Raw genomic sequence first — 25,349 nt, forward strand, 5'->3', positions numbered from 1 at the left:
AGACAGTAGCTTTCTGTTTCAGGCCCAGTCCTCTGGAGCCTCAGTATGTGACCGAGAGTAGCAGACCATGCCACCCCCAAATATGCCACTCTGGCACACTATTTTGAGCTGTAGGCACTTGAAAAACAGCAAATGCAGGGAGCGGCTTTCTCTGAACTCCCCTTATCTGCCTAAAGACAGATCCTTCAAAAGGAAGTCAATTGTCATAAATCTCCTCCCTGGAAGTTTCCATGACTGGGAAAGATTGGCTCTTATCACAGGAGAGACTAGACGTAGACACCACACCCAGACAGACTTTGTCACAAACTGTCATACCTCTCATCTGTTTTTCTAAGGGCCCATTCATCTGTCCCAAAAATCTCCCCTAAGAGTCCTACATCTCCTCCTCCCCTTTCCCTATTAAGATGATGTTTAGTCCTGAATTCTAAGCCACCTAGGGGAGTTAGTCATTTTTCCCTCAGTGTCTCCCATGTATACATGACATATACATGTTCATAAAATTCTGTTTTTCTCTTGTTAATCTGTCGTTTATTACAGAGGCCTCAGCTAAGAATACAGAAGGGTAGAAGTAAAATTCCCTTCCTTGCCTGACAAAATTTAGTAATTTAGTGAGAGGATTTCCAGACTCTTGGCACACTCAGCAGAGATACTGAAGATGTGACCAGGTGTTCACTGAGGCCCTGGAGGAAGCTGGATATCACATCAGAACCCTTTCCTTAGGGGCCACAAGCTCTGGGAAGCAGAAATCCTAAGGTGGATGGTGCCGGGACAGGGCAGAGACAACACAGCATCCAACCACCCAGTCCTTTAACTGTGTGCCTTCTTTGTGTGTGAGACACACACTCCCACCCTTGTTGAGAAACCGAGCCAAGTTGCCTGGAATGTGCTCTGCATAAGTGCTCAAACATTACAGTCACTTATCAATACAGCCTTAGCTCATGCTAGGCCTTCTGCCGGGAAATGCTTCTCCTCATTAGACTCTACCTATAAAAATTCTACCAGTCCTCCAAAGCACAGCTCAAAAGATGCCTTTTTATTCATTTATCCAAAGATATTTGCTGAATGCCTACTTATTTGAACCAGACCTTCTTCTGGGGATACCAAGAGGAAGAAGGAGTGCAGAGTTTAGTGCAAGCAGCCAGGCAAATAAACAAATAGTGAAATTCAGTGCAATGGGGGCTATTACAGAAGCATGGACAAAGTATAGTGAGATTCTTAAAGCACTCACCCTGCAGGGAAGACAACTGACCACAAATGACTAATTTCAATTTGAGAAACGTGTTATGAAGAAAATAAAATCAGTTAACATGAAAGAAAACAGCTGGCGGGTCGGATGGTCAGGGAAGAAAGGTCTGAAGTGACATTGAGCCCAGAGTGGGATGATGAGAGGCACTTGGCCATGGGGGCAATTTGAGGGAGCAGCAAATGCAAAGACCTGAAAGGTGGGAACGATGCTGATGACGATGAGCATAGTGGTTTTAGGAACAAAAAGAATGTCATATGTCTGGAATAAAATGAGAGGGGAATGGTGGGAGGTGAGCCAAGTTGAGATTATAGCATAAATACAATTTATATATATTTTTTTATTCAATGTTACAATGTAAGAATATTCTTGGTTGTGAAAAATGATTTGTAAACATTTTTAATGGCTGTATTAAAAAATCATCATATAAAAAAAAGAAGAAAGTTTCATTCTGCTTGAAAAAAAAAAATCCTATGAGGTACACTCCTGTTACGGAGACAGTCCCTGCTCAGTCTTCAGAAGTCAGTGGGGAGAAGGGCAAAAAGCCATGGGAGTTAGGCGAGCCCCCTCCTGTAGGTGTCCTCATTGCCACTTCTGGGCCCCTGTGGTCAAGGCTCAGAGTGGCAAAAACCCCACTGACCAGACCCCAGGGACTATTGATATATCCTGTTAACATCAAAGAGTGTCTGAGTCCCAGAAACTTCTCCCTCTGGCCCTCTTGCCCCCTTCTTTGTATTGCCCATCCATTCTACTCTGACTGATGGTTTGAGAATTCTCAGGTGTTCCCTGGTACAGACCACTTCCTTTTGCAAGGAACAAGCAATGCAGACAAGGCCCTCTTCCAGAAGGTAGCTCTCCTTTCTCCTCTCCTAGCCTGGCCTTTGGCTTCTGGCTTCTCTGGAAAGTCACAGGACTCCACCAGCTTCTCTCTGCCAACATTTTAGTCTTTAGGGCTTGAGCTGCAGGGTCTGCGGAACTCCTGTCCATACTCATGTATCCACTTGTTGGCCACTGGGAGAGAATGGGGAAGAAGAAGAGAACAGGCTCAACCGATCAGCAGCAATGCTCACTCACAGGGTCACGCAAGGGCCACTTACATTCTGCACCCTGGGCAACTCACTTGCCTCACCCTAGTCCCAGCCCTGCGACAGACTACAAGATATTGCTTCTAGCAAAGATAAATAGCAAAGAGGACACTATCCCCTAGAAAAAGTCTCTGACAGGTTCTGTCTACTATAGACTAATTTTCAAACCTTGGGTACTAAGGTCACTCACGCTTCATTGATGTAGCACCTAAAAGTCCACCCTCCCCCTGGTGCAATGAGAAAAAAGCGGTGGCTTGTCTTGGCAATGTCCATCTCAGCATGAGAGTCTCTCGTCGACTTTTTCTGTCTTCAGAACTAAGTGCTTTTGGACACATATATGACATAAATACATCTGCTGCTTATTTATTTAGCTCTTCCTTGTTTGACCATCTCCACACGGGGAGGCACTAAATGGGACACATAGTGGCTTGATGGTTCTCTCCTTGGGTCAGAGGGCTGGAGCTTAGAACCATTTTCCTCCTCAGCTGTGCTCAGGAATCAAGGCCTATCTGGTCAGGTCAATAAACTTTCACTGAGGGCGTCTGGGTGGCTCAGTTGGTTAAGCGACTGCCTTCGGCTCAGGTCATGATCCTGGAGTTCCAGGATCGAGTCCCACATCGGGCTCCCTGCTCAGCAGGGAGTCGGTTTCCCCCTCTGACCCTTCCCCCTCTCATGCTCTCTCTGTCATTCTCTCTCTCAAATAAATAAATAAATAAAACCTTAAAAAAAAATAAAAATAAAAACTTTCACTGACACCTGCTCTGTGAGAGAATCTTTGTCCTTTAAGGCTTCCCAATCTTTGGGGGCAACTAACCCACAATCTGATCATCTCAATATTAAGTGGCACTGTAATGAAGCTTTTGGAATAACAGGGCTATGCTATTGTCCAGCCACCCCCTATCTGACTTTACTCTGAACCCCTCACCCCATTCTCATGCCTAGAAAGGCAGGCCTTACCCCACTTATCTCCCACCAGGACAGGACAGCCCGCATGAAGTGTGTCACCATCCCCTTCACCACTCCTATGCAGATTCCACCAAAACAGTGCTGCATTCTGAAAACAAAAGGGCCCACCCCAGAGAGGGTCAGCCCAGAATTTCAGTCCTATGGAAGGACATGACTATGACTAAGGACAAATGCATGCATATCATTAAACGAGAAAACTGTCCATGCAGATTGGGGGCAAGGCATGCATAACATGGCACAAGATGGCATAAGTTGCCATTCACCCATTCATTCATTCACGAATGTATCATTTATTGAGGGCCTGCTCCGCTCCAGGCCCTAAGGATGCAGAGACAAATCATATCCAGTTCTGCTCTCAGGAGCCCACAGTCTTATAGGAGAGACAGACGTAAAAGCAGAACAGGACAGTGTGGCAAGTGCTAGGAGAAAGGTGAACACATGATGTCATTGGATCCCAGAGGAGAGGCCCTCAGCAAAAACCACAAAGTGGAACAAAATATTCCGTATACAATTAAGAACTTAATTCAGATGCTTACCCTTCCTCAGGCACTTACTAATAATACCCCCAGGAAGCAGACTTTATCATACTCCCCACTTTACCAGCATTGAAGTTGAGGCTTTGGGGCTTTAAGTAATGCAACTAAGAAGGAGCAAAGTCAAGACTCAAACCCAGGTGTTTTGACAAATCCTGTATGTCCTTTTTTCCCTATGGACAGCTTTTTTCCCCTATACAATTCCTATAGACTTAGTTTAACCTTGGCCATTAGAAGCTGTCAAAGCCCAAGGTAATGAAGAGCTTTCCAGGAGGCATTGACAGCTTCTGCATTCCCAAGTCTAGAAGAGACACCAATCCCCGGAGGATTCCTAGATCCCGGCCTTTACTTAGGCAATGCTTACGATGTGCTTGGCACTGTGCTAAGTGTTTTATAGGCACGATATCATTTCTATATCTTCATTTCATTCCTGAGTTAGGTAAGGGCTTTGAGGGAGCTTGATGGGTCTGAAACTGGGGGGAAATGAAACCTCTATCACACGGCCCTCCTCTGTGCCTCACGTGATCTCATAGCTCTTATTGCAATAGTTGTTACCGCTTGTTAACTTCTCTGCAAGCTCCTGGAGGACAAGGACTATGAGTTTCCCTCGGTACCTCAGTGCTTTCAGCCCTCGGTGTTTACTGAATGAATGCCTGAGGGGACCAGTTGCTCTAGAGGACCCAAGGGTCACTAAAAGAGAGGTCTTACCTTTGAGGAGTTCTATCATAATAGAGAAGGCAGACATGTAATCATCTACTTGTAATATAAATAGTCATTAAATTTGAAAATAGATGCACAAGTAACATGTGGTCATCTAAATTGAGGAATTATCTTTGATTTTGGGAATCAGGGGAAAATATCTTTTTATCCCTCCTCCCAGGAATAAGCTTGCAAGCACAGACAGCACGGAAGCTCAGGTGTTAGTTCCGCACTCTTCTTACCACCATGTGCTGGGACAGACCCCCACTCACCTTGACCACAGGCACGCTAAAGTTGGCATAGATGAAGGCAGTGGCTCCTCCAGCTTCCACGGAGCTCAGCTACAATGCCAGAGAGTCCGCAGTGAAACAGCCCGACTATCCAACTCTGTCCTACTTGACATCTGATGTCATTTGTGCAGAGAATCCTTCCCAGGTTCCCCAATTTCAGCTCTGGGAGAAATACTTACTGAAAGATTATCACCCAATTTAGGAATTAAGGGAGCCTACTCCCTGGCATCAGTGTTTGCCTGAAGGGCCATAAGGGGACAGCCTTTAGGAACTACCCCCCTTTCTTCATCCTTCCAGCTAACATCCTTATTGAGGGCTACAGTAAGTCGATTTGAAGTTTGAGACCGTCAGGAAGAAATCTAGTTTAAATCACAACCCAAGACACAAGAATGTTTCACGAAACATTCTTACTACATGAGATACCCTTTGTTATTTTCCATTTTATTTTATTCTATTCTAGTTCAGATTTCTGAAATGCTGACCACATCCACTAAATTAATTTCACAGCCCACTAATGGATCATGACTGTGGCTTACAGAGCACTGTTTATATTACAATTAGTTTTCCAAGTTGGGCATTGTAGGAACCACTGATTGCAGCTTTGGCATGTTTCCCAGACCACTCATCCCACGCTAAGTAACCTCAGCTAAGGAGTTTCACCACTGGTATATTCTAGAATTGTAGATGTCTTCTCTTAATATGAAGATTTTTTTCTGATTGTCAAAGAAATATATAAAAAATTTAAAAATACAGGAAAATACTTATATTACTCATCATATCATCGAGAAAAAAAAGCACGGTTGTAATTTACATACTAATAACAGGCATTTATTCAGCACTGACTACATGCTAGACGTTATACAAGTCCTTACAGATATATTATCTCACTTATTCCTCACAACAGTCCCGTAAGTTAGAATTGATATTGCTATAATTCACATTTTATAGATGAGGAAACTGAGTCTCAGATTAAGTACTTAACAAAAGGTCACATCACTCTTCGGTGACTGAGCCCAGTTTGAACTGAGCCACTGCTAACTACAGAGTCCCTGCTCACAGTCTTTCTGCTATACCCTTGAACATTCAGGTTATTTCCAGATGTTTGCTATTCTAAGCAACTCTTAGTGAGTAAAATCTTTTTTTTTTTTTTTTCATTTCACACTGTTCTCATAAGAAAGAGTCTGGGCCGTTAGCATTACTGAGTCAAGAGTGTACGCATACATTGAGTACTTTGGGTATGTACTGCTAAGTTATTTTCTCACCAGCAGCGCAACATGACAGAGCCAGTCTGACCTCACCCTGTCTCGCAGAACATTTGTGGATCCCACCACATTCACCTGTTAGCAGTTAGGACGTTGGCACTTGTTAGAGGAAACTGAACTGACATGGGGATTCAGAACCTGGTAGTGACAGTGGTGACTTTTAGCATTTCATGGCTCCCCGTGTAGCCCCTTGGGAAGGCCGATGAGAGCAACAATTTGCTCCTTGTGTTCAGGTAACTAATGGGATGATTCCATTCTAACCCCTGTTGTCAGCAACTATGGGTGTAAGCAAGATACACAGGGGGAACCTGCACTTGCCTGCATTCCTTTACCTACGGTTTTGCAGTATGGCGGGAAGGAATGACATCAAATTGAAAAGAGAATCTGACCTGTGTTCTGTGAAGCTTCTGAGCAGGATTGTGAGATCAGTGGAGTGGAAGTAAACCTTCCACTGTTTTGTACTGGGACTGATCTTATCTCCAGTTTGAACAAAAAATTAGTAACTTGATTTCAGCTCAGTCCTCTGCACATCTTATAGGTTATTTTCTCCCTACAATATTACGCTTAGATTCTCCACAAACCTTAATGTCTGTCGTTAGAAATGCTTGTAATGGTCTTTACCTACCTCAATCTGAAGATGAAAGAATTGGGATAACCTAGCATGTCCTAGGTCCCACGATGCCAATGCCCCTTTAAGGGGTCATATACCTCCTTGTGGGATGCAATGATAGAAACCTATTGGATAAAACTTTACAGAGTGACGTCCCCTTACATTATCTCATCAGATCCTCATGACAAGCCTATGAAGAGGTGCAGGACAAGAAAACAAGCTCAAAGAATTGATGTGATTTGTGCTGAGGCCACATATTAAGTGGCAGAACTGGAACTAGGCCAACTAACTCTAAGTGCATTCCATTCCACTGTCACAAATGCTTATACTCAAATGTGCACGCACACGTGCATATACTCACCCCCCCTCCACATACACACACTTGCATTTTGCCATTTACAAGTGCAGGGCTCTTGCATCCATGCTACCCTTACCATAGGAACTGGGCCTCGGGAACCAGGGAACAAAGCGGTAGGAGCTACTAGGGAGGTAAAGAACAGAGAGATACTGGCCCCTAGATGTCCTTTTCTTCGCTTGATACCAATATTCCTCACTACCTGTGACTTCCCATATCATCTGGAGTCATCAGCCAGAGATACAACCAGCTGCTGATATAAGACATGCCCCCTGCCTGGAGAGCTGACGTCCCTCCAATGCCTGATCAGAACACTCAGAATGACCACTAGAGGCCAGACACCACTGCAAGTGGCAGCCTTCTGGTTCTGCGGCAAGTGTAAAACCCAGTCACAGGAAGAACTACAATGGAATCACCAGCACTACAGACCATAAAGTGTGGCCTCTGGTTGTCCTTTTTTGGCTGCACTGTGGAGACGACACAGCACTGAGAAAAGAGGGAATGCTAGGGTGGGGGTGTGCTATTCTAATAAGCCTGAAACCAGGACTTCATCTTTGGGTGTTACGTAGAACCCTTCTATTAACATGTTTATCCCTTCAGTTAACAGTCATACACCTCTTATAATTTAAGTGACAGACGATTAAAATTATGACTGGTCCACAGAGAATGAAGTAAACCTACATGATCTGCAGGGAAGGGGGTAGGTGAGATAATAGCGACTAGGTTCAATTCCTAGGATCAGGTCAGAAATTAGGAGAGGAGGCCAGTTTATTTGTTAAGGGGGTATACCGCAGATTTTATGGGGACATTGGAAAGAGAATTTTCACTACATGTAAGACAGCAACACTTACTGAATTTCTTAGTAGACATCTCTGTTCTTCCCTCCTGTAATCTTAGCTGTCTCCTTCCTCTTCCCTCTTTGCCCTCATGGCTCCACAACCTCATCTGTGGGTCCATGCTTTCCAACACCAACTAGTCTGTGTGACCTCAGAGAGAGACTCTCACATCCCCTTCCTGTGTTGGTTAGGTCCTAGGATCTCCTGGCCTTCGATGTAACCTTCAGTGTAACCCTACTTCCCATCCTAATCACTGCCTATGCCAAGGTCATATTTAAGTCTATGCACTGTAAGCTCTTTGAGGGCAGGAACTCTGACTTCTGTTTCTTTATCTCCAATAGTGCCTATTAAAAATGCTGTCTGAAAGTCACAAAAGTCTCAGAGATTTTTGTGCTGTATCAGATAAAATCAGTACCTGATATTGCTTTGAAAACCATAAAAGAGAAGCAGTCATTAAATAAGAAGCCCTGGTCCATCCAAAGCAAGACTCACATAGATCATAAATGTTGCCACTCGGTTCCCAGACTTCATTCTGTACAGTGGGCTAGTTGGTGACTGAGACAAAAATAGAACATGTCATTATTTTATGCAGATGGCACCAGACTGACAGGATCCCACATAATACAGGGAGAAAAATGGGGACGTCACAGGTGGGATATAGCCTTGAGCAGGTACTCACTTAAGTTTTTTTCTTTTGCTAATTTATTAGATACTCATTTAAGTGAATTGTATACAGTTGATCCTTGAACAATATGGGTTTAAACTGTGTAGGTCCACTTGTATGCAGGTTTTTTTTCAATGAGTATTGTAAATGTGTTCTCCTTACGATTTTCTTAATAACATTTTCTTTTATCTAGCTTACTTTATTGTAAGATTACAGTATATAAACATACAACATACAAAATGTGTTAATCAACACACTTTTATGTGATTGGTATGGCTTCTAGTCAACAATAGGCTATGAGTATTTAAGTTTTGGGGAGTCAAAAGTTATATACAAATTCTTGGCTGTGCAAGGGGTTGGCCCATGTTGTTCAAGGGTCAACTGTACTAATCAAACAGAATTGCTTGTCAGTAGTGAAAGTACTATATGAGGTTAACTTCAGGTTCAGTGAAATAAAGAAATTAGTAGATACACTATTACAGATAATCATTCTATAGGAACACCAAGTCATTAGACTGAAGTTCCCAATTACTTGCTCGAGACACACTGTTGTCATAGTACAGTTCGACTGAGATACAATTTACATATCCTAAATTCACCCACTGTAAGGGTGTTTTTCAGTGAGCTTTAGTAAATTTTAATAGTTGTGCAGCACTCCCACAATTCAATTTTAGAACACTTGCCTCAGCTTAAAAAGTTCCCTCATGTCAGTCAGTCCCTATCCTACCCTCAACCTCGGGCAACCACTGATGTGTTGTCTCTATAGTCTCGCCTTTTCTAGAAATTTCATATAAACAGAATCATAAAATACGTAGTCTTTTTTTGTTTGGCTTCTTTCACTTAGCATAGAGTTTTTATGGTTCATCTCTATTGTTGGATGTATCAGTAGTTAGTTCATTCCTTTTTATTGCTGAGTAGTATTCCATTCTGTAGATATAGAAAATTTTGTTTATCCATTCACCTGAATGGGTTGTTTATAATTCTTAGCTATTACCAATGAATCTGTTATAAACATTCTTGTACACATGTTTGTATGGACATAGTTTCCTTTCCTCTTGGGTAAAAGGAATGGCTGCATCATATGTAGGTGTATGTTTAACTTTTTAAGAAACTGCCAAACTGGGGCACCTGGGTGGCTCAGCCAGTTAAGCGTCTGCCTTCAGCTCAGGTCATGATCCCGGGTCCTGGGATCGAGCCCTGCTTTGTTGGGCTCCCTGCTGAGCAGGCAGTCTGCTTCTCCCTCTTCTTCTGCCCCTCCATCCTACTCATGGTCTCTATCTCTCAAATAAATAAAATCTTTAAAAAAAAAAAAACCGCCAGGGGCGCCTGGGTGGCTCAGTTGTTAAGCGCCTGCCTTCGGCTCAGGTCGTGGTCCCAGGGTCCTGGGATCTAGCCCTGCATCGGGCTCCCTGCTCAGCGGGAAGCCTGCTTCTCCCTCTCCCACTCCCCCTGCTTGTGTTCCTCCTCTCGCCGTATCTCTCTCTGTCAAATAAATAAAATCTTTAAAAAAAAAAAACGCCAAATTGTTTTCCATGTTTTCAAAAGTGGCTGTACCATTTCACATTCCCATCAGCAATGTATGAAAGTTCGAGTTCCTCCACATCTCCATCAACACTTGATATGATCTGTCTTTTTTTATTTTAGCCACCGTAATAGAAATATGGTGCTGTCTCATTGTGGTTTTAATTTCTAGTTCCCTAATGACATTGAGTATGTTTTCATGGGCTTATTAGCCATTCATTTATCTTATTTCATTATTCAAAATATTAATTCAAATAAGCCCATTTTTAAAAAATTGAGTTATGGGATGCCTGGCTGGCTCAGTAGATAAAGCACGCAACTCTTAATTTCAGGTTTGGGAGTTCAAGTCCCACACTGGTCATAGGGCCTACTTAGATAGATACATAGATAGATAGATAGATAGATAGATAGATAGATAGATAGATAGATAAAAGAAAAAATTGAATTGTCTCATTTTTTTAAAGATTTTATTTATTTATTTACTTATTTGAGAGAGAGACAGAGAGAGAGCATGGGGGTAGGGGGCAGAGTGAGAGGGAGAAGCAGATTCCCTGCTGAGCACGGAACCCGACAAAGCAGGGCTCAATCCCAGGACTCTGAGATCATGACCTGAGCCAAAGTCAGACGCTTAACCGACTGAGCCACCCAGGTGCCCCTGAATTATCTTATTATTGAATTATAAGTTCTTTATATATTTTGGATACAAGTCCTTTGTCAGATACAGAATTTGTAAATGTTTTCTCCTAGTTAATGGCTTGTCTTTTCATTTCCTAATGGTGTTTTTGAAAAGCAAATGATTTTAATTTTGATGAGGTCCAATTTATCACTTTTATTTTTCTTTTATGGATTGTGCTTTGTTAATTTTTGTATATGGTATGAGGTAAGGGTCTAAAGTTGTTGTTGTTGTTGTTGTTATTTTGCAAGTAGATATCCAGTTGTCCCAGCACCATTTGTTGGAAAGGGTATCTTTTCCTCATTGAATTTCCTTGGCACCTTTGTGAAAAATCAATTGACCATAAATGTGTGAGTTTATCTGGACTTTGTTCTGTTCCACTGACCTATGTGTCTATCCTATATCTGTTCCACATGGCCCTGATTACTGTAGCTCTGTATTACATTTTGAAATCAAGTAGTGTGTGTCCTCCAACTTTGTTCTTTTTCAAAATTTTGACTGTCCTGGGTCCTTTGTATTTCCATATACATTTTAGGATCAGCTTATTAATTTCTATAAAAATAAGCATCCTATAATTTTGATAAAGTTTGGGTTGAATCTACAGATCAATTTTGGGGAGATCTTCAAATCCTCAAAAATTATTTACTGAGTACACATCAGCAAAGATGGGCAATTGAGATCATGAGAAAAGGAAAGTGACTGGAAGAAGGACAATCTTCACTGGGAAGACCCTGGGTGAAGTGAGATAGAAGACTCCATGACAGGCCACATTCTTCTTCCCACTAGCAAATTTTGGAAAGGGGGGATGTTGGCCCCAAAGGAAATGAGTCAGCAGCAGCAATCAACTTGAAACCAAGGTTTTCAGACCTTCCTGGAACAAGAGCCTTTGTTCTAAGATTTCACTTGGCATTCCCTGAGAACATTATAAGGGCTCTGCCTTAGAGAAATAAATAATACCCTGGTTCCCTACCACAGGAGGTTGATCATTGACCCTATAGTTACCGTAGCATGGTCAAAGTGAGGCTCATAGTGACCGCCAATTCCATAATTCACCACCTGGAGATACTCTGCATAGGGAGGCTGGACATCAAGGCCTGTGAGGGCACCAATGCGATGGTCAAGGGTCACCAGCAGGGGATCGACGGTGTCCTTCAGCCAGGCACTAAAACACACCACAGGTTGTAGCATCAATGATCTGATGCCAGAAATGACTATGTCTGTGAATGAATGAGTTATATCAGCTGCCGGAAGGAAGGAAGGAAGGAAGGAAGGAAGGAAGGAAGGAAGGAAGGCTGGCTGAAGAAACAGTGTAAACACAGACATGGAGTTATAACAATATACAGTCTGTGTAAGTGTGGGAGCATTTGGTCTATGAAAGAAGTAATGGGAGACAAGGCTGGAAAAGTATGTTCAGGACCTGTTGTAAAAAGCTGAGGACACCATGGTCATAAAACTGGTCTTTGTGGGTGGTAGATAGTCAGTGAAGGTTCATGGACAGGAAAGTGATTTGGTGACCAGGAGTTCACTGATGACCTTTGAAGGACCAGTTCCAGTGAAGCTGTGAGGACAGAACCAAAATTCAAAGGGATACAGAGTGATGGTAGGGAAAGAAGAGGAGGCAGCGAGCGTGTCAGCTTCTTCACCTGAAAAGTAAAGAGAATACCACCTGCTCCCTTAAAAGCAATGAACCTAAGTAGAAGGTCAGATTTTTCTCTTTGACACTACAATGTCAGAAAGGTTAGAAAAGCAAAAAAGTGAGGCCATATGGACCTTCCAAAGTTTAGAGAATAACTACTAGTATGAAAGGTCCCTAAATGTACCAGACCAAAGAAGTTAAGGTTAAGCCAAATGATTCTGAATCAAAGCTTTCATTATTCACCTCACTTCCCAGACAACAAAACTATCCACTCATCCTGAGGTCTGGCCTCTCCCCAAAGATGCTGTTGTCACTGTCTCCCATGGCTCTGATGGGGACTCATTCTCTTACTCATCATAAATCCTGTCTTTACAATACAAATCAAGGACTGCAAGGGGGTAGGGGCAGGAGTTGAGGGGAGAGGATAAAGCTGGGCTTTCACAGCTGAATCTGCCTCTCTAAAAGCCAGGTCCAGAGATTCTGGCCACCCTTCTTGCCTGAATGTTGGCATGTCATGCTTTGAATATGAGTCAGGAGGCAGGAATGGAACCTTATAAAGTCAAATCCCAAATGGGAACAGAACTGAATTCTCTGGAAAAGCAATCCTGGCTAGGAGAACATCTCCACACCTAATTTCTGGTTCCTGGCATAAAAGCTTTGTTAAGTCTTTCCCTAAGGGCCTCCTAGTTAAGTCCTCAGACCCTATAACAACCTGTGAAAGGGCCTTGGGTGAGGGGAGTGGAAATTTCTCCCTCTCAACAAGAATGTACAGGTATGAACATGAACTATGGATTCTCTAGCAGCATCTCTGGATGGCTGTTGCTGACCTTCAGTCAGCTGTGCCACAGGCCCAAGGGCAGGCAGCAAGTATGACCAGAGTCCCTGCCAAGGAAGGATGCCTCTTACCTTTTGCTGATTCGGTACTCCACTGGCAGCTGCTTCTCCCCTGATGCCACCACAGACCTCTGTAGCTGATGTGGAGGACGTAAGAGAAAGTGGGTATCAAGGACGATGTGAAGCGAAGGACTCTGTCATTTCCATAGACATGCCCCCCTCTTCAAAGTAAACCTAACAATCGCCAGTTCCTCCCTAATTTCAAGTATTTTGCACATGCTACGAATTTAGTGATTGCTATCGATCTCAAAAACAAAAGATAATAAGTGACCAAAAAATCTGAGTCGAAAATAACCTGTCTGGTAGACAGTAAGCACTCAATAAAAGCTTGCTGAACTGAAATAAAGTGATATTTGAATCCCTTTTGCATCTGAGACTGTGAGTTCTGTCAGAACAGGGGCTGTTTCTCACTCACCTTTGTATCCTAGTGGCACAGGGCCTGGCCTACGGTAAGCACTTAGTGTTTGTCATATTAAATGAACACCTCCAACGAGGAAACTCTCCACCCTCAGAGGTAGCCCGCTCCCCTGAACAATTCCGACAAAGCCCTTCCTTATTAAGAATCAAAATCTGGGGGCGCCTGGGTGGCTCAGTCGGTTAAGTGGCTGCCTTGGGCTCAGGTCATGATCCCAGGGTCCTGGGATCGAGCCCCACATCGGGCTCCCTGCTCCGCGGGAAGCCTGCTTCTCCCTCTCCCACTCCCCCTGCTTGTGTTCCTTCTCTCACTGTCTCTCTCTCTGTCACATAAATAAATAAAATCTTTAAAAAAAAAAAAAAGAATCAAAATCTGTTTTGCTGCAACTGCCTTCATTATGTGGGGAAAAAATCCCAAACAGGTTCAATGTCACTAATTTAACTAAATGTTTCTATTTTGTTCTGAATGTCTAGATATGAATTTTAAATTCTTTTTAAATAAAGTGGTTTCTAACTGCAAAAGCACTGTACCAGGGACAGAAAGAGAAAGATTTACATAAGGATGTGTCTACTTCTGCATGTCATCAGAATGTCAACTCCATGAGGGCAAGTCTTTTGTCGGTGTCCCTAGAGTCCAGAGAAGGCCTGGAAGGGAGTAGGTGTGCAATATTGGTGAAAGGAACAAATGAATGAATGAATGAACAAGAGTCCTGTGCTTAATGACCCAGCCCTGGCACTTCACACGCAGTCAGAGCAGAGCAATGAACTGCACAAGACACACACCCTTTCCCTTCTTGGAGGCTTCTGTAATATTATTATTCCTGCTGCTAAACCAGGAAGACAACTTTGGAAAAGTCTCTTTGTTTCCTTGAACCCATTTCCTCAGCTATAAGATGTAGTATGTGAACAACGCCTTCTTGGCGTTCCTTCCAGCCTATCCTTCTATGGTATCAGGATGCAGGGCATCAGTGGGTGACTGATAATGCCTCTTGTCTAGTCCTTCACCCAGCATCCTCCCCTGGGCTCCTTGTATAGGAGAGAGGAGAGATTCTTAGAGGAGTTGCTGCCTTATGTTCTTCTAGGGTAACATCAGTGGTTTAAAGAAAAATCCTAGGGAATCTCCATTCCATCCCTGTCCCCATTAAGGAGCCACCTTGCACTTAATTCCTTTAACAATTATTTATTGTACACCAGCAAGTCATTCACTTTTGGGGACAAATATTTATTGGTTGTTCGCTGTGCTGAGTACCACACTAGGCATTGGAAATACAGAATATGGAGCAGACATAAGTCATGCAACGGGGCCATAATGGACAAGTACAGGGCACTAAGACAGTATTACAAAGGAGCATCTAGTCTCTTATGAGGGACAGGAAGTCTTCCCAGGATACCCAAAAGACAACTGGAATCATACAGGTGAAAAGAGACCAAGGGGAGAGTGACTTAGAGAGAAGAATGTGTGTGCAGGGGTTAGGGGGAGCGTGGCCCGTTCGTGGCGATGCAAGTTGTTTAGTGTGGCTGGGGCGTCGAGTGCAAGGGGCACATGCTGTGGAGGGGTCAGCAGCAGCAGGCCAAGGAGCTTTATAACATTCAAGTGACCCATTCAAGAGTTTAAAGCAAGGGCTTGACGTGGTCAGATGCAACCTTTTAAAAAGTAGTCTGGCTGCAATGGGCATAACGCAGGGCTAGGCATTTCAGTGACGGCCTATGATCCCTCCTAGATTATAGTCTAGTTGAGGAGACAGGATGATAACCCCTGAAACAACTAGTGATACTAGACAACACAAAAATGGCAGAATAAATGAAAAAAAAAAAATCAAATATAGACAACTGATGACAAAAGCTTTGAGTTCAAAAAAGAGAGAGGTTCTTGTATGTGGCCCCAAAAAGTGCTCTGAAGAAAATGTTCCTACTGAAAGTACCCACGAAAGTGGAGAGTGACAGGGCTAGTGGGCAAAGGGAGGCATGAGGCTTCCACAGAGTCTTCACGAATGGGTAGGATGTGGATGGAAGGACAAGTGACAAGAGAGCAGGGTTTGGGATGGGACACAGATGAAGTAAATTCAAGCCTCAGGAGAGGCTTCAGTGGCTTGGGTTGAATTTAGTTTCCATGCGGCAGACCCACCCTATAAGCCGAGGCTTATTCCCAGCAGAGCTGAAGACCAGACAGGGATCGGCGCCTCCACATCAGCCTCTGGGAAGAGGGAGAGTGGCAAAGTCTTTGCCTGCCAAATAGCCGACCTGGCCGGGCCGGACTGCTGGGAGGGCTGCCTGTCCTGCTACCGCGACAGCCCAGTCGTGCTAAGGAAAAAGCACCTGCTGGCCAGATACTGCCGCTGGCTCACTGAGACGCCGAAGCTATTGAAGATACTTTGTTCCAACTGACCGGCGGAGCTTAATGCTCTCAAAAACTGCACAAAGATTCCAGACTTCACTGGAGGGGCTCCTGGATGAGATGACTCTTGCTACTCTTATCCCTCCGATCCATGTCTGCTAGTCAGAATCTTCCTTAAAATCAACAGGCCTGATCATGCCAATCTGATGTTTAAACTGTCCAAGAGCTCCCCCCACCCCCACCCCACCCCCAGCCTCTGGGATCAAACCCAAGCTCCCCAGCACTATATCTACGGCACTCCCTGATGGTATCTCACCGTCTGGCCTCATCTCTGATCACCTCCTAGCCCATCCCTCACACGCTTGCGCCAGCAAGCTCCACCCCACTCTCTGAACACACCGCCTGTGGGGTCCTTGCACGTATTGTTCCGTCTTCCTGCCATACCCTTGGCCACCTTGTTACTCTGATGGATTTCACATCCGCAGGGACGCCTCCTCTGTTTTCCCCTCCTCTTTACCCACCTGCCTTTCCCTCACAGGAAGGCTCACTTTTGGATGCCGCCGTAGCACGGTGCCCTGCACAGTGTAGTGTACATACCGTTTCCCCCGTTATGCTGTGAGCTCCTAAAGGGAAAGGGCCAATGCTAAACCTCTGCGAATGTCCCACCCCCGGTACAGCGTCTGGCGCACTGCAGGCTCGGTTCCGTTGACAGGTGGCCAAACGACCACCTGGATGAACAGGGCACCATCGAGGGCATGCACGATGACATAAGGAATTCTGAGACAGCCATTTAAAGAGGCAGCATGCTTATAACGATGAGGTAGTCTGTGTTATTTTTCTAAATATTTGCCACCCTTCCCGGGGGAGGATTAAATGTCCTCTCCCCCTTGACATCAAGGTCGGCGCCAGGGCTGGGAGAGCCCTCCCTGCAGGAGCATTAGACACACTCTCCCTGTTGACTGCGGTGGTGGCCCCATGCTTTGCCTCAACCAATGAAACAGGGGCAGAAGCAGGAGCTTTAGCAGCCAGCTAGCAGTTGGCCATCTCTGTCTTTTCTGTCTCCTCTGAGGCGGGAGGTGTCCCAGACGCAGGCGGCTCTGTCAGGCTAGGTCTCCAAGTGAAGACAGTTCTGCCCCCCAGCTGCAGCCAGCCAAGACAGGCACGTGGTGTAAGTAAGAAACAAACCTTTGTTGTTGTTGTGTCTGAGACTCGGGGGCTGTTTGTTACTGACCATAATCTAGCCTACGTTAGCTGCCACGAGAAGGCAGAGGAACAGAACAGCCATCGACGGACCGCTGAGTTCCAGGTCTGGCTACAGCTACGCGCCTGCCCTTCATCAAGTCCCTTCCCCTCTCTGGGCCTCTGTTTCCTCTTTAACAAAATAATCTAGTTAAACTAGATAATCTTTCCACTCGGTAATCCTGTAAATCTGCACTAGGATATCACTCCTTGTCCATCATTTCACTCTTTAAAAAAAAAAAATTCTACCCATTATGTGGAATGACTGACATTGGGGAGGAGGGGGTCCTTTTGATTTTTTTAGGTTAAATTTACATATAATGATATGCACAGATCTCAAGTGTACGATTTGCTGAATTTTCACAAATGCACACAGCTGTGTACCCCACGTCCCTAAAACAAGATATTGAGAGCACATTTTCAACACCCCAGCAAATGCCCTTGTTCCCTTCCCCAGCCAATCCCCTCCCTCCAAAAGCAATGACTACTGTTTCTTTTTTTTTTTACCATTGATTCGTTTTATGGGATGGTTGGCATTTTGAATTCCTGGACTGATAAAGTGTACAGTTGTTCAGGCTGCCTGTTCTCACATTCCTGAACCCCAGGCATGTGATGACACAAAGAGAAGTTTTGGCAGGCTTTGGGGACACTCACCCACGGTTCTGCAAGCCCTCTAATTTTCTGAGCCTCCACGTCACTGACAAAGTCATGGTAGAGAACAACATAGGGCTCCAGGTGGATGACCTCCTTCCGGACGGGCTGGAGCTGCAGGTAGGGGCTCGAATTTGTCTCATACGAACAGTAGAGGCTAGGGATCTGGTAGTGAGTAGGCTGGAAAAAAAGCCTAGAATCAGCATGAGAGATGAAGGGTCTAGGAGCAGAAGCCAGTGTAGGGAACTACGACATAAAAAAACTGGCATGCGGGAGATTGAGAATGTGGTCAGTCTGATGCTGTCCAAATGAGCTTTATGTTTCTAACGCATCAGCCTTTTCCCCTCACGTCGTTCCAATGCAACCTTCTCTTTCTCTAGCTATGCCTGTTCCCCCTTTCTCTTTCCCTGAGGAATCCTACCTGGGATCCCAGGGTCTGACATAACCCCTCGTAGGTGTCTCTGGTCTGCAGGTGGGGTACGTTGGGCCTCTGGATGACAGCCTCAGCTACCACCTGGTTGGGGCTCTCTGCCAAAAGCTTTTCGTATTTCAACACATTCCTGGCCATCCTCTTATTATCTGGGCCTGGAAGAAATCAGAGCAGGGAATAATACAGATGAACAAACAATGGTCTCCGTTTTCTAAAGTTTTCCTATAGCTTCCCGGTCACACACGACCAGCCACTGGACACCATGAAAAGCTGCCATGTCCATGCACAGGAGGATGGTAAGGCCCTCACTCCCAGAAGAGTACCTGGTATTAAAAAAGACTGAGTTAGGCCCGGTAGATCTGAGGGTGCAAAGGACTTTGGGAAGAAAAGTGGTACTGAACACTGTTAGACCAAGGGATCATAAGGATGGCAGCTCTAGGATACCGTGATGGTAAGTTTCATGTATCGGGAAGAAGCTTCACTCCTTCCTTCCTGCCTTCCTTCCTTCTTCCTGCCTTCCTGCCTTCTTTCCTTCCTTCCTTCCTGCCTTCCTTCCTGCCTTCCTTCCTTCCTTCCTGCCTTCTTTCCTTCCTTCCTTCTTCCTTCCTTCCCTCCTTCCTTCCTTCCTTCCTGCCTTCTTTCCTTCCTTCCTTCCTTCCTTCCTTCCTGCCTTCTTTCCTTCCTTCCTTCCTTCCTGCTTTCCTTCCTTCCTGCCTGCCTTCCTTCCTTCCTGCCTTCTTTCCTTCCTTCCTTCTTCCTTCCTTCCCTCCTTCCTTCCTTCCTGCCTTCTTTCCTTCCTTCCTTCCCTCCTTCCTTCCCTCCTTCCTTCCTTCCTTCCTGCCTTCCTTCCTGCCTTCCTTCCTGCCTTCCTTCCTGCCTTCCTTCCTTCCTTCCTGCCTTCCTTCCTTCCTGCCTGCCTTCTTTCCTTCCTTCCTTCTTCTTTCCTTCCTTCCTTCTTCCTTCCTTCCCTCCTTCCTTCCTTCCTTCCTTCCTTCCTTCCTTCCTGCCTTCATTTACCCATTCAATACATCTTCAGGGAACATCTACCATGTACTGGATACTGTGCTAGAGGCCAACCTCCCAGAGTTTAGAGCCTAATGGAGAAAAGCTACATTAAATAACTACTCACAATGAAACCCGTAAATGCAATGAAAGAGAAGTCCAGAGAGCCAAAGCCTATAGCAGAGAGACCCAACCTATTCTTCGCTGGAGCAGTGAAAGCTAATCCATTCCCCAATCTACAAGATCCTTCAAAATTCCTAACTGGCCTAACATAGAGAACAGTGCAGTATGAGACGGAGGGGTTCTAGACTTTGGTTCTAGCCCGGGTTCCCACAGAGGTCTTGTGTCTTATCTGTGCCCACCTGTTGGTGCCCCCTGTGGCTGTAAGACGCCCCTGGGCTAGCAGCTCCCCATGGCCTGCTAGCCTCTGTCCTGAGTTTCAGTGCCTCTCAGAAGGACATGCTGGATTGTTCTAATGCTCCCAAAGCATCTTTCTCTGAGGAGCTCAGTGTGCCTCTAACTACCACGACCACCACCACCACCACCCTGGCAAAAGAAGGGACAGAAGTTACCATCCTTTTTGTAACAGGAGGCAAAATGAAGTTTGGGAGAATAGAAGCAGTGAGCCCAAAACCCCAGTGAAAATACTGCAGAGCCAGAAATGGAACTGGTAATCCCAATTTGCTGTGTCCTACTCCACCTATAACTACACATGGTTTGGGTTCTCTGGGACAGGTAGAGATTTTAACAGAGCAAACATAAAGAAAGAGAGAAGGGTTGGGTTATCATTTTGCCTGTAGTAATTGCCCACATGTTTCCAGATCATTTGGCTACTTCTACATCCTACTGCTTGCCCAATTATCAGACTGGAATAATGTTACTAAATGGATTCAGTAAAAAGCGATACAACTGTGAAGTCCTCTGTGAAATACTTTATATTAAAATATCATAGTGATTATTTACTTACTTTAGTATCTCAGTATCTTATTAAAGGAAAACCTGGGAAGCCAGCTTCCACCAAAATTTTCACTAAAAATATCCAAGCAGAGAGCTAGGCTAGGAAATCTCCCTCCCATTTAACTCTGGTGACGTGCCCTGGGAGGAGTGTCGAAGCTGAACCCCGCACTAACTGAGCAGGGTGCTTGTCAGCCACGTGGGCTCTGGTTTAAAGGGAAGAGCTGCTATCTCTGTGGAAACAGCCAAAATCAGTCATCCCACAGAATCACTCTCCTTGCACGCACAGCTCTCACTGATCTCATTTGCCACACACACACCCCTCCCCCAGTCCTGGCCTTTTTCCCGGCTGGGAGTGGAAGAGCAAAGGGACAGGTTGATACCTTCTTAGCATTTTCCCACAGACCAAAAAACTTCCCCCTGATGCACTGATCAATAGCTAAGAAAGATTCGATCCAAAATTAGAAATGTGGCTTGGATTATAAAATTAGAGAAATAAAAACACATGGCTGTCTCGTCCTTGCAGGGATTAAGGGCCAGGAGCAGAAGGGATTTCCCAGTAAATCAGCGCTGTGGCTCATTCATCTTCTATCATTACATACTGTAGAGGAGAAACTCTCGGGAGAGGCTGAGGGCGCACGAAACATTGCCGGCCTATAAAACAAAAAGAAAGAAAGGAAAGGAGGAGTTAACTACACTGAGGATATCTCCTTTGACCAAATCATTAAATGGATTCAAACAAAAAACAAAAAACTATAAAATACTCTTACCACCAGGAGACAATAAGACTCATTGAAATGAGCAGCAGACTAGAAATGTAGAAGTTCTCAGTCCTAATTCAGGATTTGCAGCCCTAATGCAACTCAGGTCTCCTCAGTGTCCTCATTTACAAATGACTCATTCCCACCCTTACCGGGGAAGGTAGAAAAATAAATGAAAATAAACTTTCTTAAAGTGCCCTCAAATCTTTTTTTTTTTTAAAGATTTTTATTTATTTATTTATTTAACAGAGATAGAGAGCACAAGTAGGCAGAGCGACAGACAGAGGGAGAGGGAGAAGCAGGCTCTCCGCTGAGCAAGGAGCCCGATGCGGGGCTCGATCCCAGCACCCTGGGATCATGACCCGAGCTGAAGGCAGCCGCTTAACTGACTGAGCCACTCAGGCGCCCCAAAGTGCCCTCAAATCTTAAAGCATGCAAAACCACGTAACTGCAGGGTGTTGTTATTTCGGTATACTTAATTATTAAGCTTAACATGGAACTATAAAAGCCCTAGTAAAAATATAATTTGTTCTCCAGGCTCAGTCCTTCCTAGAGTCGACAAAGGTAGTGAGAGGGAGGCAAAGGAAGAACTAAACCTTAAACATTCCCACTGCATAGTAATGACCTCTCCCTGCCACCACCATTCGACCTTGAGCTACACAAGCTCAGAAGTACACAGGGGCTTTCCAGACAAACTGAGGAACAGAACCCATTGTAGGTGGGCTGCCATCCTGCCCTGGGCGCCAAGGAATGATGAACTGATAGAATTGTATTTCCTTCTGGTCATTTCATTTTTGCATGTTAAAAATTCATGTTTAAGGATAAAAGCAACAAGAGGCACACTATGAAACATGAGAAACGGGAAAAAGAAATGCTCTGCTGAAACCCAGGGGCTCCAAGCACTTTAGATGACTCAGAGTGTACATAGTTAACAGTCGTATTTGTTACACATTTTCCTTTCCTGATTGTTTCACTCTACATTGTTAGCAGGCGGACTTTTTATATCACTTCATAGTCTTCAGAGAGGGCATATTTTAACTGTGGTAAAAAACACACAACATAGGGGCGCCTGGGTGGCACAATCGGTTAAGTGTCCAACTCATGGTTCCGCTCAGGTCGTGATCTCATGGTCGAGAAATTGAGCCCTGCATGGGGCTCCACACTCAGCATGGGATTTGCTTGAGATTCTCTCCATCTCTCTCTGCCCCTCTGTACTCTCTTCCTCTCTCTCAAATGTACACATAGATCTTAAAAAAAAAAACCCATAACATAAAATTTACCATCTTAACCATTTCTAAGTGTATGGTTCAGTAATGTTAACTATATTCACATTGTTGTGCAGCCAATCCCAAGAATTTTTCCATCTTGCAAATCTGAAACTCTGTACCCAACAAACGACTCTCAATTGCCCCCTTCCTTCAGCCCCGGCAACCATCATTCTACTTTCTGTCTCTATAAATTTGATTCCTCTAGATACTTCATATAAGTGCAATCATACAGTATTTGTCTTTTTATGACTGGTTTATTTTATTTAGCATAATGTCCTCAAGGTTCATCTATGTTGTAGCATGTATCAGAATTTCCTTTTCTTTTTAAGATTTTATTTATTTATTTATTTATTTATTTATTTGAGAGAGAGCGCGCATAGAGGGAGAGGGAGAAGGAGAAGCAGACTCCCTGCTGAGCAGGGAGCCCGACACGGGGCTCAATCCCAGAACCCCAAGACCATGACCTAAGCCAAAGGCAGATGCTTAACTGACTGAGCCACCCAGGCGCCCCTAGAATTTCCTTCTTCTTTAAGGCTGAATATTAGTCCCTTGTATGTATAGACCACATTCTGTTTACCCATTCATCCCTCAGTGGACACTTGGGGTTGCTTCTACCTCTTGGCTGGTGTGAATAGTGCTGCTATGAACATGGGTATGCAAGAGAACGAGCATTTTTAATAGCTGCATTTCATTCCACCTAGAAGCTACATCACAGATGACCTGGAAATAGATTGTTTGCACTTATTTAATACCATTAGTTATTCTGTTCCATACTTAACAGAGGGATAGTTAAGTACTGTATTGATATCTTATAATGTCAGATTATGAACTCAAGGTTATAGCTTTTCAAATTCTTCTGAGATGAAGAGAACTAAAATACAACTTTACATATTTTTAAAACTCAAGGGCTCTTTCATGGGATAAAATTATATTTTATCAAGAACAAAGTTACTTTTGGGGTGCCTGGGTGACTCGGTTGGTTAAGCGTCTGCCCTCGGCTCAGGTCATGATCCCAGGGTCCTGGGATCGAACCCCACATCGGGCTCCCTACTCAGTGGGGAGTCTGCTTCTCCCTCTCCCTCTGTCCCTCCACCTGCTCTCTCTCTCTTTCTCAAATAAATGAATAAAATCTTAAAAAAAAAAAAAAAGAACAAAATTACTTTTGCTGTCCCAGTTAAATTTCTTTGGAAATATGTACACTAAATAATGTTACATGCAAAAGGCGAACCTACGCCTGTAGTGTATAATATAGTAACAGCTTACATTTGTTGAGTGCACATGTCATGAATGGTGTTAAGGGCTTTACATGTATTAGCTCATTTAATCCTCATGACAACCCTTTGAGGTGAGCATTGAAGGGGAGCAGAATAGGCCATCCCAAAATATGCCTCTTTGGCACAAGGATTTCGAGCTAATTATTTTGAGAAACGGCAGACATGGGAGAAGCTCTGAAAACCAGAGAAGTTACCCTTTTGTGACAGAAATTTACATTTATAAGGGAACCCTCCATTTGTAGGAGCGTCTCCCTCCATGTACCTGGAAAAGAAGGATGACTCTGAATCACAAGAGAATCTTTTTTTTTTTTTTAAGGTATATTTATTTATTTTAGAGAGAAAGAGAGAGAGCGTGCGCACGCATGTGGGAGGGGGAGGGGCAGAGGGAGGTGGAGAGAGAGTCTCAAGCAGACTCCACACCCAGCGTGGAGCCCGACACAGGGCTCGATCGCACGACCCTGAGATCACTACCTGAGCTGAAACCAAGAGTCAACCTCACTACACCACCCAGGCGCCCCTTGAATCACAGGAGAATCTTATCAATGAAGAAAGCTCACTTAAATCTGCGAACAACCTTGTTTGCATTTCCTGGTCACCCCCCCAAAATTGGCCTCCCCCCACACCTTTTTTTCTATTGTCTTTAGCTGGAAATGGTATTTAAGGTGGCGGCTTAGGACACTTCAAAGAGTTCCTCATTGCCCAGCCCCATCTCCCATGTATACGGGAGGTATGCGTGTAATAAACTTCTGTTTATTTTTCCTCTTGTTAATCTGTTTTTTATTTACAGGGAGTTCTCAGCCAAGAACTCAGAAGATTCAAGAATAATTATCTCCCTTCCTCCCCCCACTTCCTAACAGCATCATTATTATTCCCCCTTTAAAGATAATAAAATTGAGGTCCAGGGAGGTTAAGTAAAATGCCCAAATTGTCACAGATTTGAACCCAGGTCAGTCTGACTTCAGAGCCTGTGGTTTAATCCCTGCACAACTGTCTTTCATTAACAATGACTGAAATAATTTTTTACTAAACTATATCATGAAAAACTATTATATAATATACAGTATTATATATTACATGATATATATTACATATTTTAATATTTTCCTGGCATAAATAATTATATATATCATATATTGTATATGATAATGAAAGGTCCATGGAGGGACATCTATCTCAAATTTACAAGGGTTAAAAAGGGGACCGTAACTGTCTATGAGACAATGCTTGATGTGTTCTAGTACTGTCACGTAAAAAAAATGTGCTGTAAGAGCACAAAGAAGGAGTCTGAGAAGTCTGAGGAGAATTAAGGAAGGCTTCACAAAGTAGGTGACATTTGAGCTATGCCTTGTGAGATGAATAAAATTTACCAGACAAAGCACAATTGTGGAAAGGGAGAGTCTACCAGTGAGCAGAGGAGAAACCTAAGTCATCACAGGGGAAAAAAGCCAAAACCCATTCTCAGGTGCTGCATTTAAAAATCTCTCTCAGGGGGCGCCTGGGTGGCTCAGTCGTTAAGCATCTGCCTTCGGCTCAGGTCATGATCCCAGGGTCCTGGGATCGAGCCCCGCATCGGGCTTCCTCCTCGGCAGGAAGCCTGCTTCTCCCTCTCCTGCTCCCCCTGCTTGTGTTCCCTCTCTCGCTATCTCTCTCTCTGTCAAATAAATAAATAAAATCTTTAAAAAAATAAAAATAAAAAAAATAAATAAATAAAAATAAAAATCTCTCTCAGGGTAAGCTGCTTTAGTTTATCCTCT

At 44.2% G+C, this 25,349-nt stretch overlaps 1 protein-coding gene across 9 annotated transcripts in view; it reads right to left on the bottom strand.

Moving 5' to 3' along the window:
- Positions 1-1,626: 1,626 nt before the first annotated feature.
- P4HA3 (prolyl 4-hydroxylase subunit alpha 3) overlaps positions 1,627-25,349 on the bottom strand; it is a 39,243-nt gene continuing 15,520 nt past the window's right edge. Inside the window, exons 5-13 of one of the 9 annotated variants that reach the window (XM_036119540.2) lie at positions 20,895-20,946; positions 18,328-18,491; positions 17,910-18,086; positions 13,280-13,344; positions 11,740-11,899; positions 8,372-8,434; positions 4,799-4,867; positions 3,286-3,375; positions 1,627-2,254 (exon numbers count right to left, since the gene is read on the bottom strand). In XM_036119540.2, the coding sequence (XP_035975433.2) occupies positions 1,919-2,254; positions 3,286-3,375; positions 4,799-4,867; positions 8,372-8,434; positions 11,740-11,899; positions 13,280-13,344; positions 17,910-18,086; positions 18,328-18,491; positions 20,895-20,946 (1,176 nt within the window). In that variant the 3' untranslated portion in view covers positions 1,627-1,918. Of the gene's footprint in view, positions 2,255-3,285; positions 3,383-4,798; positions 5,530-8,371; positions 8,435-10,830; positions 11,058-11,739; positions 11,900-13,279; positions 13,345-17,909; positions 18,087-18,327; positions 18,492-20,894; positions 20,947-25,349 lie in introns of those variants that run through there. The other 8 variants (XM_036119536.2, XM_078058538.1, XM_078058541.1 and 5 more) reach the window with 8 other exon arrangements.

The sequence above is a fragment of the Halichoerus grypus genome, chromosome 11 (genome assembly GCF_964656455.1).
Source record: "Halichoerus grypus chromosome 11, mHalGry1.hap1.1, whole genome shotgun sequence".
Taxonomy (NCBI): Eukaryota; Metazoa; Chordata; class Mammalia; order Carnivora; family Phocidae; genus Halichoerus; species Halichoerus grypus.